The 15,023-nt window shown below is 42.0% G+C and overlaps 1 protein-coding gene, 1 long non-coding RNA gene and 1 pseudogene across 3 annotated transcripts; all 3 read right to left on the minus strand.

The window, feature by feature from the left end:
• Positions 1–2,641: 2,641 nt before the first annotated feature.
• Positions 2,642–5,120, minus strand: LOC145881486 (uncharacterized). Its single transcript, XR_014393022.1, has 2 exons — positions 3,828–5,120; positions 2,642–3,346 (listed from the first exon to the last, which is right to left on the minus strand). It is a non-coding gene; the product is annotated as an uncharacterized LOC145881486 (long non-coding RNA).
• Positions 5,121–5,874: 754 nt separating this feature from the next.
• On the minus strand, positions 5,875–9,453 carry LOC123735239 (NACHT, LRR and PYD domains-containing protein 1b allele 2-like). The gene is made up of 9 exons (XM_082978297.1): positions 9,440–9,453; positions 8,577–9,244; positions 7,977–8,014; positions 7,435–7,499; positions 7,088–7,302; positions 6,647–6,903; positions 6,361–6,489; positions 6,046–6,178; positions 5,875–5,960 (listed from the first exon to the last, which is right to left on the minus strand). The coding sequence occupies exons 1-9, from the start codon at positions 9,451–9,453 to the stop codon at positions 5,923–5,925; spliced, it is 1,557 nt and encodes a 518-aa protein (XP_082834423.1). The 3' UTR covers positions 5,875–5,922.
• Positions 9,454–10,994: 1,541 nt separating this feature from the next.
• LOC123723959 (protein NLRC3-like) lies at positions 10,995–15,021 on the minus strand (annotated as a pseudogene). The gene is made up of 6 exons (XR_014393027.1): positions 13,229–15,021; positions 12,971–13,145; positions 12,718–12,891; positions 12,276–12,449; positions 11,710–11,756; positions 10,995–11,573 (listed from the first exon to the last, which is right to left on the minus strand). The product of XR_014393027.1 is annotated as a protein NLRC3-like (transcript).
• Between the last annotated feature and the right edge of the window lie 2 nt (positions 15,022–15,023).

The raw sequence follows: 15,023 nt of genomic DNA on the forward strand, positions 1-15,023 counted from the left end.
AACAGACTCTTCCCTGCCCCCACCACCCAACAGACTCTTAACCTGTCCCCACCACCAAAAATACTCTTACCCTGCCCCCACCACCAAAAAAAACTCTTACCCTGCCCCCACCACCCAACAGACTCTTACCCTGCCCCCCACCACCCAACAGACTCTTACCCTGCCCCCCACCACCCAACGGACTAGTTGCGGCACCATTGAGATATAATAAGAGACCCTTTCCTGTACTACTTCCTTATAAATGGACTTCCTGCTTCAACACAGTGGGCAGATTCAACACCTATTGGTTTATTTGTTGATATTTATGTTATGTAAAGTCTTCCTACACTTAATACCAGTATTCAGCCTATAAGTTAAGATTCTAACTAGTAAAAGTGCTGTTACATTTTTTTCTTTCCTGATTTGCTTTAATTAGGTGATGTTTTGCAGTGTAACCAGGAGAGGGCAGTGTGACACAACAACCAGGTTTGGCAGAAGGACTCAAGACCAGTGGTTCACAACCTGTGGTCCCTGGGGGTGGTGCAGCTTGTCCACTATTATTTTTAGATTGTAGTATTTTATTATTCAAAAATAATAACAGTTAGGAGTATTAATGGTATTATAAGCAATTTTACATTCCTTTTCATAATGCAAATAGTTTGATAATAATAGACCATTACAGGCCTTGTTACATTCACATGTATTGACAGAATTTGAACGGCAATATATTTGATGTGGAAAAATATCAGCGACTCCGTGAATGGTGGTCCTCAAGAGCTTTTAACAGTGATTTGATGGTCTCCAGAATGGAAAAGGTTGGGAACTGCTGAGCTAGACAGTCACATCTGTGTGGTAACATGATAGGATGGGTAACCAATGATATACAATGATTCTGCAGCTCCAAAACAGACTGATTAGAATGTATAGTATATGACGTTACATTGAACACATCACAGACAGACAGACAGACAAAGACACACAATAAAAATACATTCCTTTAAATATACATGTATTTGACAGGGATTCTGCACATCAATCAACATTTCTGTAAATGTGCCAGATTTAACCAGCTAGCTAGTTTTCAACTGTAGTCCCTGGGCAGGTAGATAAACATAAAACATTTAAATTAAACATTACATAAAAAAAACGTTCAAAAACATTGAGTAAAACATTGTGTATAGATGATTGTCCTTCAGCCACTCCCAAGTCATTGGTAAAGAGGTGACAGGTGATACAGCTCCTTATATGTCCTTCAACCACTCTCAAGTCATTGGTAAAGGAGTGACAGGTTACACAGCTCCTTATATGTCCTTCAGACACTCTCAAGTCATTGGTAAAGGAGTGACAGGTTACACAGCTCTTATATGTCCTTCAGACACTCTCAAGTCATTGGTAAAGGAGTGACAGGTTACACAGCTCCTTATATGTCCTTCAGACACTCAAGTCATTGGTAAAGGAGTGACAGGTTACACAGCTCCTTATATGTCCTTCAGACACTCTCAAGTCATTGGTAAATGAGTGACAGGTTACACAGCTCCTTATATGTCCTTCAATGGTCAATGTGTTCCAGACGTGAGGCTCTCACTGAGAAAACTGCTGATAGACTGAGGTGGTTGTGTTGATATTCAGTCCCTCTCATGAACCTCTAACAGGAAAGCTGCTGATAGACTGAGGTGGTTGTGTTGATATTCAGTCTCTCTCATGAACCTCTAACAGGAAAGCTGCTGATAGACTGAGGTGGTTGTGTTGATATTCAGTCTCTCTCATGAACCTCTAACAGGCCAACACTGTACAATATATTCATCAAATACATTTATGTTGAATGTGTGTAAGACTGACTGACCCTCCTGCTAGATAGTGGTCCAGCTAGGAACCTAGTGGAGGACTGACTGACCCTCCTGCTAGATAGTGGTCCAGCTAGGAACCTAGTGGAGGACTGACTGACCCTCCTGCTAGATAGGGGTCCAGCTAGGTACCTAGTGGAGGACTGACTGACCCTCTTGCTAGAAGATCCACACTTCCAGGAGGCTGCAGAAGGAGAGAGGCTGTGTGGTTGGACCATCAGTAAGTTTATTGCTATTATAGTGGTCATGTTTGATTGACATTTTCTGTACATTTTTGGGAGCCTGAATTAAAGCAACAGACAGCTAGAACATGTTGAACCATCCTGCCTGTCTATTCTGCCTGGTCTCCCCACACCCAGGGGTTAAAGCAACAGACAGCAAGACCATGTTGAACCATCCTGCCTGTCTATTCTGCCTGGTCTCCCCACACCCAGGGGTTGACTACAACTGTTGATCTGAAGCAGTGAACAAAGACAGGGGTCCAGCTCCCCAAGAAGGTTGATCATCCTGGAACTAGACTCAGTTCCTTTTCTCAACACCATGTCGATGATGTCACGTGCCTTCTCTGCCCTCTCAGCTATCCCCTTTAGTGAGTCAATTTCATCACTTCCTTCAGAGAGAGTGAGTTGTAATCCCATAAAGAATCTAAGGAAGGTCTTTGGTCAAGATGTCAACATGGTGGTGTGTATCTTTGACTAGCCTGACTATCAGCCTCCCCATCTGTATAGGACAAAAGATCATTCCAGTTCATTCCCTTAATTGCGTTTTCAAAATCATGTCGTGGAAATTCTTTCACACAGAGACACTCGAAGTCAATCTGAAATGAATCATTGTTTATTGTCAGCGAGCTGGAGAGGTTCAAACCAATCAGGATCTCTCCCTGGTCAGACCCAACTCAATGTACCATAGAACACATGTCAATCAGGATCTCTCCCTGGTCAGACCCAGCAGTTGTCTTATATAAGGCTATCCACAGACAAGTTATATTTGCATGATATAGCATAATTAATGAATCATTACCGTTTTGTTCCATTCATGTGACCGACCAGTACTGGTTCATAACATTTAACAGACCAATACTGGTTCATAGCATTTAACAGACCAATACTGGTTCATAACATTTAACAGACCAACACCTCACCAGGCTTCTTCTCTCTAAGCTGAGACCTTGAAACTGAGATCTCCTTCTCAAAATAACGTCTGGGCTTACTGCCAAATTATAGCTACTGATAGTGAGGATTTGTACAGTCAGCCACTTGATGAACACACAAATTATTTTATAGAACAGCACATGAATAAAACACAGACATTTGTTAAAAGAATAGCACAAACATAAACATTTCCCTTACAATCATTTAAGTGTCTTTGTCCACAGACTAGGAGACAGGCCTCAGCATCTTCAGATTAGGTGAATAAGTGTCTGTCCACAGACTAGGAGACAGGCCTCAACATCTTCAGATTAGGTGAAGAAGTGTCTTTGTCCACAGACTAGGAGACAGGCCTCAGCATCTTCAGATTATGTGCTATAAGACAGAGGATGAAGGAGAAGGGAAGAGAGAGATCAGAAAGTATGGAGAAGAATGAGGAGTGAGATACACCTGAGATAATGATGTGATGATGGTCCTATGATACACCTGAGATAATGATGTGATGATGGTCCTATGATACACCTGAGATAATGATGTGATGATGGTCCTATGATACACCTGAGATAATGATGTGATGATGGTCCTATGATACACCTGAGATAATGATGTGATGATGGTCCTATGATACACCTGAGATAATAATGTGATGATGGTCCTATGATACACCTGAGATAATGATGTGATGATGGTCCTATGATAGAACTATGATAAGAGACATTTATTACAGGCAGCAACACAAAAACATGCTTCCATTCTGAAAAAGACTTTCTCTTTGATCTGGGTAGCTATGTTTTTATTTGACCTATATTTAATCATTCCACATATTGAAGGGAGGGAGAAAAGAAAACGGTCTTACCTAGATTCACTCAAGTACTTAACAAGATGGTGTTCATGTTCAATGAGAGCTTTGAGACAAGCTCCCGTCACTTCTGGTCCTTTAGGGAGGACTGCATTCAGTAGTTCTCTCATTCGGTCCTGTTCAGTTGTTTCAGCTTTTATTCTGGAGTACTCTTCATCACCAATCATGCTCTTCAACCGCAGAACATCTGCTATTGGCTTTGCGTTTTTGACTCCCTGAATGAGTATAGCCCTGTGATTCTGAAGAAACTCCTCAGCAGGAATCCCAATGAGTATTAATGCTGAAGGGGGGGATCAATTAAATGAATATGTCTTTAGGGTGAACAGCAGCTGTTTCTACATCATGCAGTCTCTCCAGTTATCATTCCCCTGATAGTCATTTATTGAATAGAGCTGACTCCAGGGTTGTGGTCAATTCCAATTGAAGTCAGTCAATAAAAAATAAATAAAATTACTATTCTGTTTATTGAGAAGTCATTGAAAGTAGATGCCCTTTTCCGGTTATTGAATTGGAATTTCAGTTCGCTTCCTGAATTGACTGACTTATTTGGAATTGACACCTACCCTGGCTGACACGATTGTCTATTCTACATAACATACAGAGCCTTGCAAAAGTGTTCATACCCCTTGGATTTCTCTATTGTGTTACATAGTGGGATTAAAATGGATGTAGTTGTAATGTTTTGTCATCAATCTACTGAAAATAGTCTGTAATGTCAAAGTGGACATGTTCCTCATACATACAATATCTGGAAGTATTACATTTCAAGCACAGATTCAACTATATACAAAGACCAGGGATGTTTTTGAAAGCCTCGTGAAGAAGGGCAGTGATTGGTAGATGGGTAACAATAACAAAATCAGACATTTAATAATTATGCTGTGGATTACATATTAAACCACCCAGACACATCAAAGATAGTCGTCCTTCTGAACTGAGTTGCAGGACAGGAAGGAAACTGCTCAGGGACGTCACCATCAGGACACTGGTGAATTTAAAACAGTTCCAGAGTTCAACGTCTGTGATGGGAGAAAACTGAGGATGGATCAACAACATTGTAGTGACTCCATAATAACGACTTAAATGACAGAGTGAAAAGAAGAATACAAATATACAGAATACAAATATTCCAAAACATGCATCTTATATGCAACAAGGTACTAAAGTAATACTGTTAAAAACATCTACAAAGGAAGACACTTTTTGGCCTAAATGCAAAGCCTCATGTTTGGGGCAAATCCAACACATCACTGAGTAACTGCCTCCTTATTTTCAAGCATGGTGGTGGCTGCATCATGGTATGGGAATGCTTGTCATCAGCAAATACTGGGGAGTTTTTCAGGATAAAAAGAAAACAGGATGGAGCTATGAACAGGCAAAATCCCAGAGGAAAACCTGCTTCAGTCTGCTTTACACCAGATACTGGGAGAGGAATTCACCTTTCAACAGAACAATAACCTAGGTATTTAATTTCTATCAATCTAAAAATACAAAATATATATTGTGTCTCAGTGTCTTCGTAAACCTGCTCCAGAGCGCTCAAGACCTCAGACTGGGGCCAAGGTTCACCTTCCAACAGGACAATGACCCGAAGCACACAGTCAAGACAACACAGGAGTGGCTTCGGGACAAGTCTCTGAATGTCCATGAGAGGCCCAGCCAGAGCCCGGACTTGAACCCGATCAAACATCTCTGGAGAGACCTGAAAATAGCTTTGCAGCAACGCTCCCCATCCAACCTGACAGAGCTTTAGAGGATCTGCAGAGAAGAATGGGAGAAACTCCCCAAATACAGGTGTGCAAAGCTTGTAGCGTCATACCCAAGATAATTCAAGGCTGTAATCGCTGCCAAAGGTGCTTCAACAAAGTACTGAGTAAAGGGTCTGAATAATTATGTAAATGTGATATTTCAGTTTTTTATACATTTGCAAAAATGTCTAAACCTGTTTTTGCTTTGTCAATATGGGGTATTCTGTGTAAATTGATGAGGGAAAAAACAATTGAATCCATTTTAGAAGAAGGCTGTAATGTAAGAAAATGTGGAAAAGTCAAGGGGTCTGAATACTTTCCTAATGCACAGTAAACTCTCATGTTTACTTACTTGTTGAATGGGTGTCAGAGATGTATTCATCTGAAAGATAAACAACATGAGGTTATATCACTATAAATAGCATCTGGTACAAAAGTACAAAGTGATGATTGACATGTGCTCCTACCTCGTAATACAATTTCTTTCCATACTGTCCTCTCATCATCACTGAATAACTCCATCTCAATGTCAATCCCTGTCATTTTCACAACCGCTCTGAAAAAGCTTGGTGTGGTGTCTCTATGTATGAGCTGAATCCTCTGGAGGGAGGGAGGGAGAGAGAGAGAGAGGGGGGGAAGAGATCTTTGAGAAAAATTGCTTTAAACATGTTTCCCATGCTAATAAAGCCATTTGAATTGAATTGAGAGCGAGCGAGAGAGATCAATGCATAGAACTGTGATTTAAATGTCAGATTCACGTTCTTAGTCTACTGAAACTGTACCGGTGGATTGATGGAGGTAGAACAGGGAATGTTCAGTCTGAAGGAACTATTCAGTTTGAAGGACTGCTCTGGTCTTGAGATGAGAATCCTTGAAGACCCTTGAAACTTTGATTCCTGTTGTTCCACAGCCTGTGAAACGAGGCATGGAATACACAGCCAGTCAATGTATAGTCTAATTCAAAGATTATTCAGAAAACTAGCAACACACTTATCTTCATTTAATGAGTGTCAACATAAACTGCACCACTGGTTAGTTAAGGTCACCTCTATAATAATGGAACCTCACCTGCATTTGGCCGGGGTTACTGGGGAACAGGTATAGGCGTGGAATTAGTGTTTCCTTCACCACTGTCAGATAGAGCATCAGCTCACAGTGGACATCTACGTTCCAAGACAGTAATCTCAGTATCAGAGAGATTACTGAGAACTTGGGATGGAGAATCTTAGCATGGAATCTGGTGACCTCATGCACTTCCTCTAAAGACACTCCATGTTCCTCTACATGAAGAATCTTCATCTCATTCCTCAGGGAAGGGTTGGTCCCTGAACAACACAATAAAAAGGAGACAGAAAGACAAATATTGTGTTATTCATCCAACTAAAACACAAAGAATATGCAGTACCAGATCACAGTAAACTCAAACTCCCAGAATAGTTCATTCATTCATGAAGTGAAACTCAGTTACATGGAAATGTCTTTCTGAATACTATTTCTATATGGTTTTACCTAAACAGACACAGTGTGGCAGATGAACTTCCTCCAGTTCACCTAACTCCATAGTGATGTCCAGCAATGGACCACCTTGTGTGTACTGCATGTCTTTCAGAAGGTGACTGTAGGGTTCCCAGTTCCTGAAGTGATACTTCAGAATGACATCTCTCTCACACAGCCAGCGGAGCCCAGACACTGTGCACTCATAACTCCCTTTGGGTGTCCTGTGCCTGAGGGCAACAACAAGATATGGTAGAGAGGGTCAATGGTCAAATGGAGATGTTGGATTAGAAGACTACTCCCAAAGGTAATGGGGAAATACTCTAGCAAGTGGAATGAAATGTTAAAAGTAGTTATTTTACCTGAACATTGTCACTCCCTGGACAGTGGAAGTCAAGGGTTCAATCTGAAGCCAGTGTGTGGAGTCCTGAACAAGGACAAGCATGTCAGTAATACATATGGGGCCTGTTTCCTGGACACAGATTGAGTCTAGTGCTGGACTAAAAAGCATGCTCAATGGAAGTTTCAATAGAAAGTTCTTTAAGGTCCAAGACTAGACTTAATCTGTGTCTGGGAAACTGGCCCATTAACGAAAGTAACTAATCAAATGTATTTATTCAACGTTACATGGAATGCTGGGGATTTATCAATGAAACTGTCTAATGACAAAATATGACAACAGCTAAAATCCTGCATGACTACAAGCAGAACACAGGACTGTCTATATCCCAGTATGAATGGTTGGTCAGTACACACCTGGCTTTGAGACTGTGTTTATATTACTAAAGCAGAACACAGGACTGTCTATATCCCAGTAAGAATGGTTGGTCAGTACACCCCTGGCTTTGAGAATGTGCCTGACTCCTGCAGGTATGTAAAAGTAACAATTGACATTATGACTTACCTCAACATGGTCACAAGTCTTACAGCTCTGAGGAATCCCTGAAGTCAAAAGTAGTTGTTACTTAAAATGGACAATCTCATGGAATAATGAATTAATAATTATTCATTAGACTTTTAATAAAAATGAATATATAAGTGAGCAACAGTCTCAGAATGTACACTCATTAGCATACCATAATCTGACATTAGTGTTATATTAATTAATGTTTGTGGAATGAGGAAACAACATCGTTCTGGTCCATGTTTTGTAGATGTTGGGGTCTGATTTCTGGTAGATCCTATGATGAGAGCTTAAAGATAGAGTCAGCTAAATGATTTTGTACGAGCAGCACCACAGATATTGTGATGAGCAAGATGCCTGACTTCTCTCTCACACAGTCACACACAGTATCTGCCCATGTGCAAGGGTTCTCTTCACTCTCTTACAGAGTGGTAGTCACGGGACCAAAACAGCGGAGACGTTTAGCCTTGCGCTACAATGCTCTTAGTTGTTATTGAAATTGACCCACAATGCTGTTTACTTTGTGCATCTACGTCATATCGCTGACTCTACCTTTAAGCTTGTTTTGACCAAATAGAAAACAATTATCAGTTAACTCACATTTCTCAGGTCCAGGCTTGATCCAACTCTCTCCACCATGGTATCTGGTGTTCTCAGGTCCAGGCTTGATCCAACTCTTTCCACCATGGTCTCTGGTGTTCTCAGGTCCAGGCTTGATCCAACTCTCTCCACCATGGTCTCTGGTGTTCTCAGGTCCAGGCTTGATACAACTCTCTCCACCATGGTCTCTGGTGTTCTCAGGTCCAGGCTTGATACAACTCTCTCCACCATGGTATCTGGTGTTCTCAGGTCCAGGCTTGATCCAACTCTCTCCACCATGGTCTCTGGTGTTCTCAGGTCCAGGCTTGATCCAACTCTCTCCACCATGGTCTCTGGTGTTCTCAGGTCCAGGCTTGATACAACTCTCTCCACCATGGTCTCTGGTGTTCTCAGGTCCAGGCTTGATACAACTCTCTCCACCATGGTCTCTGATGTCCTCAGGTCCAGGCTTGATACAACTCTCTCCACCATGGTCTCTGGTGTTCTCAGGTCCAGGCTTGATACAACTCTCTCCACCATGGTCTCTGATGTCCTCAGGTCCAGGCTTGATCCAACTCTCTCCACCATGGTCTCTGGTGTTCTCAGGTCCAGGCTTGATACAACTCTCTCCACCATGGTCTCTGGTGTTCTCAGGTCCAGGCTTAATACAACTCTCTCCACCATGGTCTCTGGTGTTGGTAAAGCAGAAGGATAGACTGTGATTAAACTAAATACAACTTATAAAGGCTTTATATAGCATGCATACAGTCTTCATAAGACATACAACAAGTTTATAAGGGGTGAGAGAACAACTCCCTATGTAGGGCGCATTGCCTAAATGTGACATAACCCACTATGTCAACTTTCATATAGGCAATACCAACAGGTGACATTGCATATCTTGAGGAAAGCCCTTAGAGGTGTGAAGTCACCAGGTATCATGAGTTACATACCCCCAGGTAGTGATTAGAGAGAGAATGACATTACAGAGAGGCTGTTCTATTTAATAGGTTCTGATGCCCTCTAGTGGTTAGAGAGAGAATGACATTACAGAGAGGCTGTTCTATTTACCAGGTTCTGATGCCCTCTAGTGGTTAGAGAGAGAATGACATTACAGAGAGGCTGTTCTATTTACCAGGTTCTGATGCCCTCTAGTGGTTAGAGAGAGAATGACATTACATAGAGGCTGTTCTATTTAACAGGTTCTGATGCCCTCTAGTGGTTAGAGAGAGAATGACATTACAGAGAGGCTGTTCTATTTAACAGGTTCTGATGCCCTCTAGTGGTTAGGGAGAGAATGACATTACAGAGAGGATGTTCTATTTAACAGGTTCTGATGCCCTTTAGTGGTTAGAGAGAGAATGACTTTACAGTGAGGTTGTTCTATTTTAACAGGTTCTGATGCCCTCTAGTGGTTCGAGAGAGAATTACATTACAGAGAGGAGAGATAACTGGACATCGGTACATCCAACAGAACACATTAAAACACACCACTACGACTAATCTGTCTATAGGTCCAACAGAACACATTAAAACACACCACTACTACTAATCTAACTGTCTGTAGGTCCAACAGAACACATTAAAACACACCACTACTACTAATCTAACTGTCTGTAGGTCCAACAAAACACATTAAAACACACCACTACTACTAATCTAACTGTCTGTAGGTCCAACAGAACACATTAAAACACACCACTACCACTAATCTAACTGTCTGTAGGTCCAACAGAACACATTAAAACACACCACTACTACTAATCTAACTGTCTGTAGGTCCAACAGAACACATTAAAACACACCACTACTACTAATCTAACTGTCTGTAGGTCCAACAGAACACATTAAAACACACCACTACCACTAATCTAACTGTCTGTAGGTCCAACAGAACACATTAAAACACACCACTACTACTAATCTAACTGTCTGTAGGTCCAACAGAACACATTAAAACACACCACTACTACTAATCTAACTGTCTGTAGGTCCAACAGAACACATTAAAACACACCACTACTACTAATCTAACTGTCTGTAGGTCCAACAGAACACATTAAAACACACCACTACTACTAATCTAACTGTCTGTAGGTCCAACAGAACACATTAAAACACACCACTACTACTAATCTAACTGTCTGTAGGTCCAACAGAACACATTAAAACACACCACTACTACTAATCTAACTATCTGTAGGTCCAACAGAACACATTAAAACACACCACTACTACTAATCTAACTATCTGTAGGTCCTACAGAACACATTAAAACACACCACTACTACTAATCTAACTATCTGTAGGTCCTACAGAACACATTAAAACACACCACTACTACTAATCTAACTGTCTGTAGGTCCAACAGAACACATTAAAACACACCACTACAACTAATGTAATTGTAGGAATGATTCCAGAGGAAAACAAATGATAAAATATTGCTATGACTCACCTCTGAATGTCTTGGCCATCTATCTGACACTGGGTCACTGAGGAGGAGTAAAACCTAAACCCAAACCCAGGATAGAGGGGTTCAGTGAATGTGGTGTGTTCTGTGTAAAGGTGTGTCAGTGTACCAGAGGAGGACACACTATAGAAGGACAAAGTACCAGCTGGCCAGTCCAGATACACTCCAACTCTCTTAGAAACAGGACCAGAGATGGATCTCCAGACTCTAGCATGGAAAAAGACTTTCAATTCATAACCTCTTTCATAGCAGAATAAACTCAAGGACTTCTTATTGGCTCCAATCCTACAGTCATCCTCCTTTCCCTTTCTCTTCAGTCCTCTACACCACACCAATGACAGCCTCGGTACCATCCCTCTCAACCTCCCAGTAATAACGAGATCCAGATAAGCCTTCTCTGCAGAGAACTTGGGGATGATAGTCAAATCTGTCTGGATGGTCTTCATAATGCTGCTTCTCTTCCACCCATGTCACCTTCCTGTTCCCCTCAGACAGTATCAGGTTTGGGTTTACTGTATTTGGGTCCAGGGTGAGATGACAGGCATCTGTAGACAAAAGGAGAGTTTAATCAAACCACATCTTCATATAAAATGTTGTTTTGTAGGAACAGAACAAGTATTGATTAGTTACTATGTTACTATAGTTCTGAATATGTAGTTAATTAGGATTGAAGAGACTTACACTTCCTCAGCCCTGATTTCAGCCTGCACTCTCCACCATGATCCACACTGTAGGAGAAACAGGTTATTGACTGACAAAGACCTAATAAAGCAGTCAACATTTAAACCATATTGTTGTGTTCTGGTGCACTATCCAAGTTCATTACTAGAGACATACAGGTATTATATCCTACCTACTGCATACAGAACGGAGTACAATTCATTACTAGAGACATACAGGTATTCTATCCTACCTACTGCATACAGAACGGAGTACAATTCATTACTAGAGACATACAGGTATTCTATCCTACCTACTGCATACAGAACAGAGTACAATTCATTACTAGAGACATACAGGTATTCTATCCTACCTACTGCATACAGAACAGAGTACAATTCCACCAGGATATCAGAGATGCAGAAGAAGAGTATTCATGTGGTGATGATGTATGCTGTGTTGGAGTGCTCAGCCTGCTGAGTAAACTTCCCCTTAATTCTACCATCATGTCCTCATGTTACTGACCCTACTACACTACATATGACACAACCACTGCTCACACTATTAGGACATCTATTCTGACTTACTTCAGCTTCATCAGTTTATATGTGGGATCCACCAGAGCAGCTGAAAGCAGTCCTCCTGCAGAGTCTCCTGGGTGATTGTAGCTCAGGTCAAGCTCTTTCAGGTGGGAGGGGTTGGACCTCAGAGCTGAAGACAGAGCAGCACAGCCCTCCTCTGTGCCCAGACAGCCAGACAGCCTACAGAGAGACACACAACAGCTGTCTAGGTTGGTGTACTGGTGTCAATCATCTTGTAGGACACCCATACATTTGTCCATGACACAAACATTGTCATGAAACATCAGATTTTCAGAGTATTTGTTTTACTAAGCTCAGTTCAGTACAGACCTGACTGAAACAGCTGTACTTACCCCAGTGTGTGTAGTTTACAGTCTGGATCCTCCAGTCCAGCAGACAGCAGTGTAACTCAGCTCAGTAAAGACCTGACTGAAACAGCTGTACTTACCCCAGTGTGTGTAGTTTACAGTCTGGATCCTCCAGTCCAGCAGACAGCAGTGTAACTCCTGAGTCCTGCAGGTCATTGTCTCTCAGCTCCAGTTGTTTCAGTTGTGAGTTGGGTGAACTCAGGACTGAGGCCAGATGTGAACAGCAACCCTCTGTCAGACCACACTGACCTAGACTAGAGGGCAGAAGAGCACATGGTTAACACATGTTTAAAACATCCACATAATAACTCATACTGAAGATATTTAACTCACACTAGTGTCTGTATGTTGCAGAGTGGACTGGTTAGTCCAACACAGAGCAGCTCCACTCCTCTGTCTCCCAGGTCATTGTTGCTGAGGTCTAGTTCTCTCAGGGGGGAGTTTGGTGTCTGCAAGAGCTGAGGTCAGAGTCTCACAGGATTCATATGTCAGTTTACAGCGATCCAGGCTAGAGAGAGTAGATAATCTGTTATATATACAAATCCTTCATTATAATGATACTGTAAACATCAACTCAATAACATAACTTACAGTGCTCTTTTGCAGGTTTTCTCTACCGGCAGCAACCTCTGATAACCTTCCTTTGTTGTGTTGTATATCTTCAGGTCAAACTCCTCCAGCACCTCCTCTGACATCAGTAACAGGTAGGCCAGGGCTGAACATTGGTCAGGTTTTAGTCTTGATTCTGAAAGAGTTCCTGATCGCATGGAGGTCTGCATGTCTTCACCTAGAGAGTTGGCACCAAGTTCATTCAGACAGTGGAACAAGTTGATGATCCTTTCTGGTGAAGATTCCCTTTTGATCTTGTCTGAAAGGTACCTGACTGTTCTCTCAACTGTTTCCTCATTGGTCTGTGTTGTACTTCCTGTCTATGTCAGAAGGCCTCGTAACAGATTCTGATTGGACTCCAGTGAGAGACCCAGAAGGAAGCGGAGGAACAGGTCCAGGTGTCCATTCTCACTCTTCAAGGCCTGGTCCACTGCTCTCCTGTGTAAGTCAGACAACTGGATTGACTCCTTCTCTTCATCACTAGTGGGGGAGAAAACATTTTCCTTCTTGTCCAGACATGATTCTAAAGCATGCACTGCTGCTAGAAACTCCTGAATGCTCAGATGCAGAAAGCTGTAGACCTTGTCTTGGTACAGCCCAGATTCTTCTTTAAAGATCTCTCTACACAATGCTGAGTACTCTGATGCCTCTGTGACATCAAGGCCACACTCTCTCAGGTCCTCCTCATAGAAGATCAGGTTGCCCTTCTGCAGCTGTTGGAAAGCCAGCTTTCCCAGTTTCAGGATCATCTCTTTGTCTGACTGAGACAGTTCCTTTGGGTTTGTCTCTGTTGCTTTGTTGTACTTCTTATTCTTCACAATGATTTGGATGAGAATGAAGTGTGAGTACATCTGGGTCAGAGTTTTGGGGACTTCATCCTTCTCTGCCTCTTTCAGTATCATCTCAAGGACAGTGGCTGATATCCAACAGAAGACTGGCATGTGGCACATGATGTGGAGGCTCCTTGATGTCTTCATGTGTTTGATGATTTCATTGGCCAGATTCTGATCTGGGATTATCTTCCTGAAATACTCCTCCTTCTGTGGATCATTGAACCCTCGTACCTCTGTCAGCTGGTCAATACACTCAGGAGGGATCTGATTGGCTGCTGCAGGCCTTGAAGTTATCCAGAGGAGAGCAGAGGGAAGCAGATTCCCCTCGATGAGGTTTGTCAGCAGCACATCCACTGAGGTTGGCTGTGTGACATCACAGCACTTCTCATTGTTTTTGAAGTCTAGAGGAAGTCGACACTCATCCAGACCATCAAAAATGAAAACAGTTTTGGTTTCACCATCTTCAATGCTGTCAATCTCTTTCAGCTCTGGGAAGTAGTGGGAAAGAATTTGCATCAGATTGTATTGGTCCTTTTTCAGGTTCAAAATACGGAAAGGAAGAGGAAACATGAAATGAACGTCCTGGTTTGCTTTTCCCTCTGCCCAGTCAAGGATGAACTTCTGCACAGAGACTGTTTTTCCAACACCAGCGATTCCTTTTGTCAGCACAGTTCTGATAGGTTTGTCTTGTCCAGGTAAAGGCTTGAAGATGTAATTGCATTTGATTGGTGTCTCTTGTGTGGTTTGTTTCTTGGATGCCATCTCTATCTGTCTAACCTCATGTTCATTATTGAGCCCTCCACTTCCACCCTCTGTGATGTAGAGCTCTGTGTAGATGTCCTTGAACAGACTTTGGTTTCCATGGTGTCCAATTCCTTCAGATATGTGTTGAAACTTGTGTTTCAGTTTAGCCTTAATGTCTTGTTGGACAGTCAGAAGAGTTT

The sequence above is a fragment of the Salmo salar genome, chromosome 08, assembly GCF_965601325.2.
Source record: "Salmo salar chromosome 08, fSalSal1, whole genome shotgun sequence".
In the NCBI taxonomy this organism is placed as follows: Eukaryota; Metazoa; Chordata; class Actinopteri; order Salmoniformes; family Salmonidae; genus Salmo; species Salmo salar.

Bases quoted from the DNA above. Each gene is read 5' to 3' on its own strand.
- LOC123735239 (XM_082978297.1), bottom strand. The intron at 7,500-7,976 runs GTAAGTCATAAT...GTCCTTGTTCAG, and splicing joins AGACTTGTGACCATGTTGAG to GACTCCACACACTGGCTTCA. The intron at 5,961-6,045 runs GTAGGAGCACAT...TTTATCTTTCAG, and splicing joins GAAAGAAATTGTATTACGAG to ATGAATACATCTCTGACACC.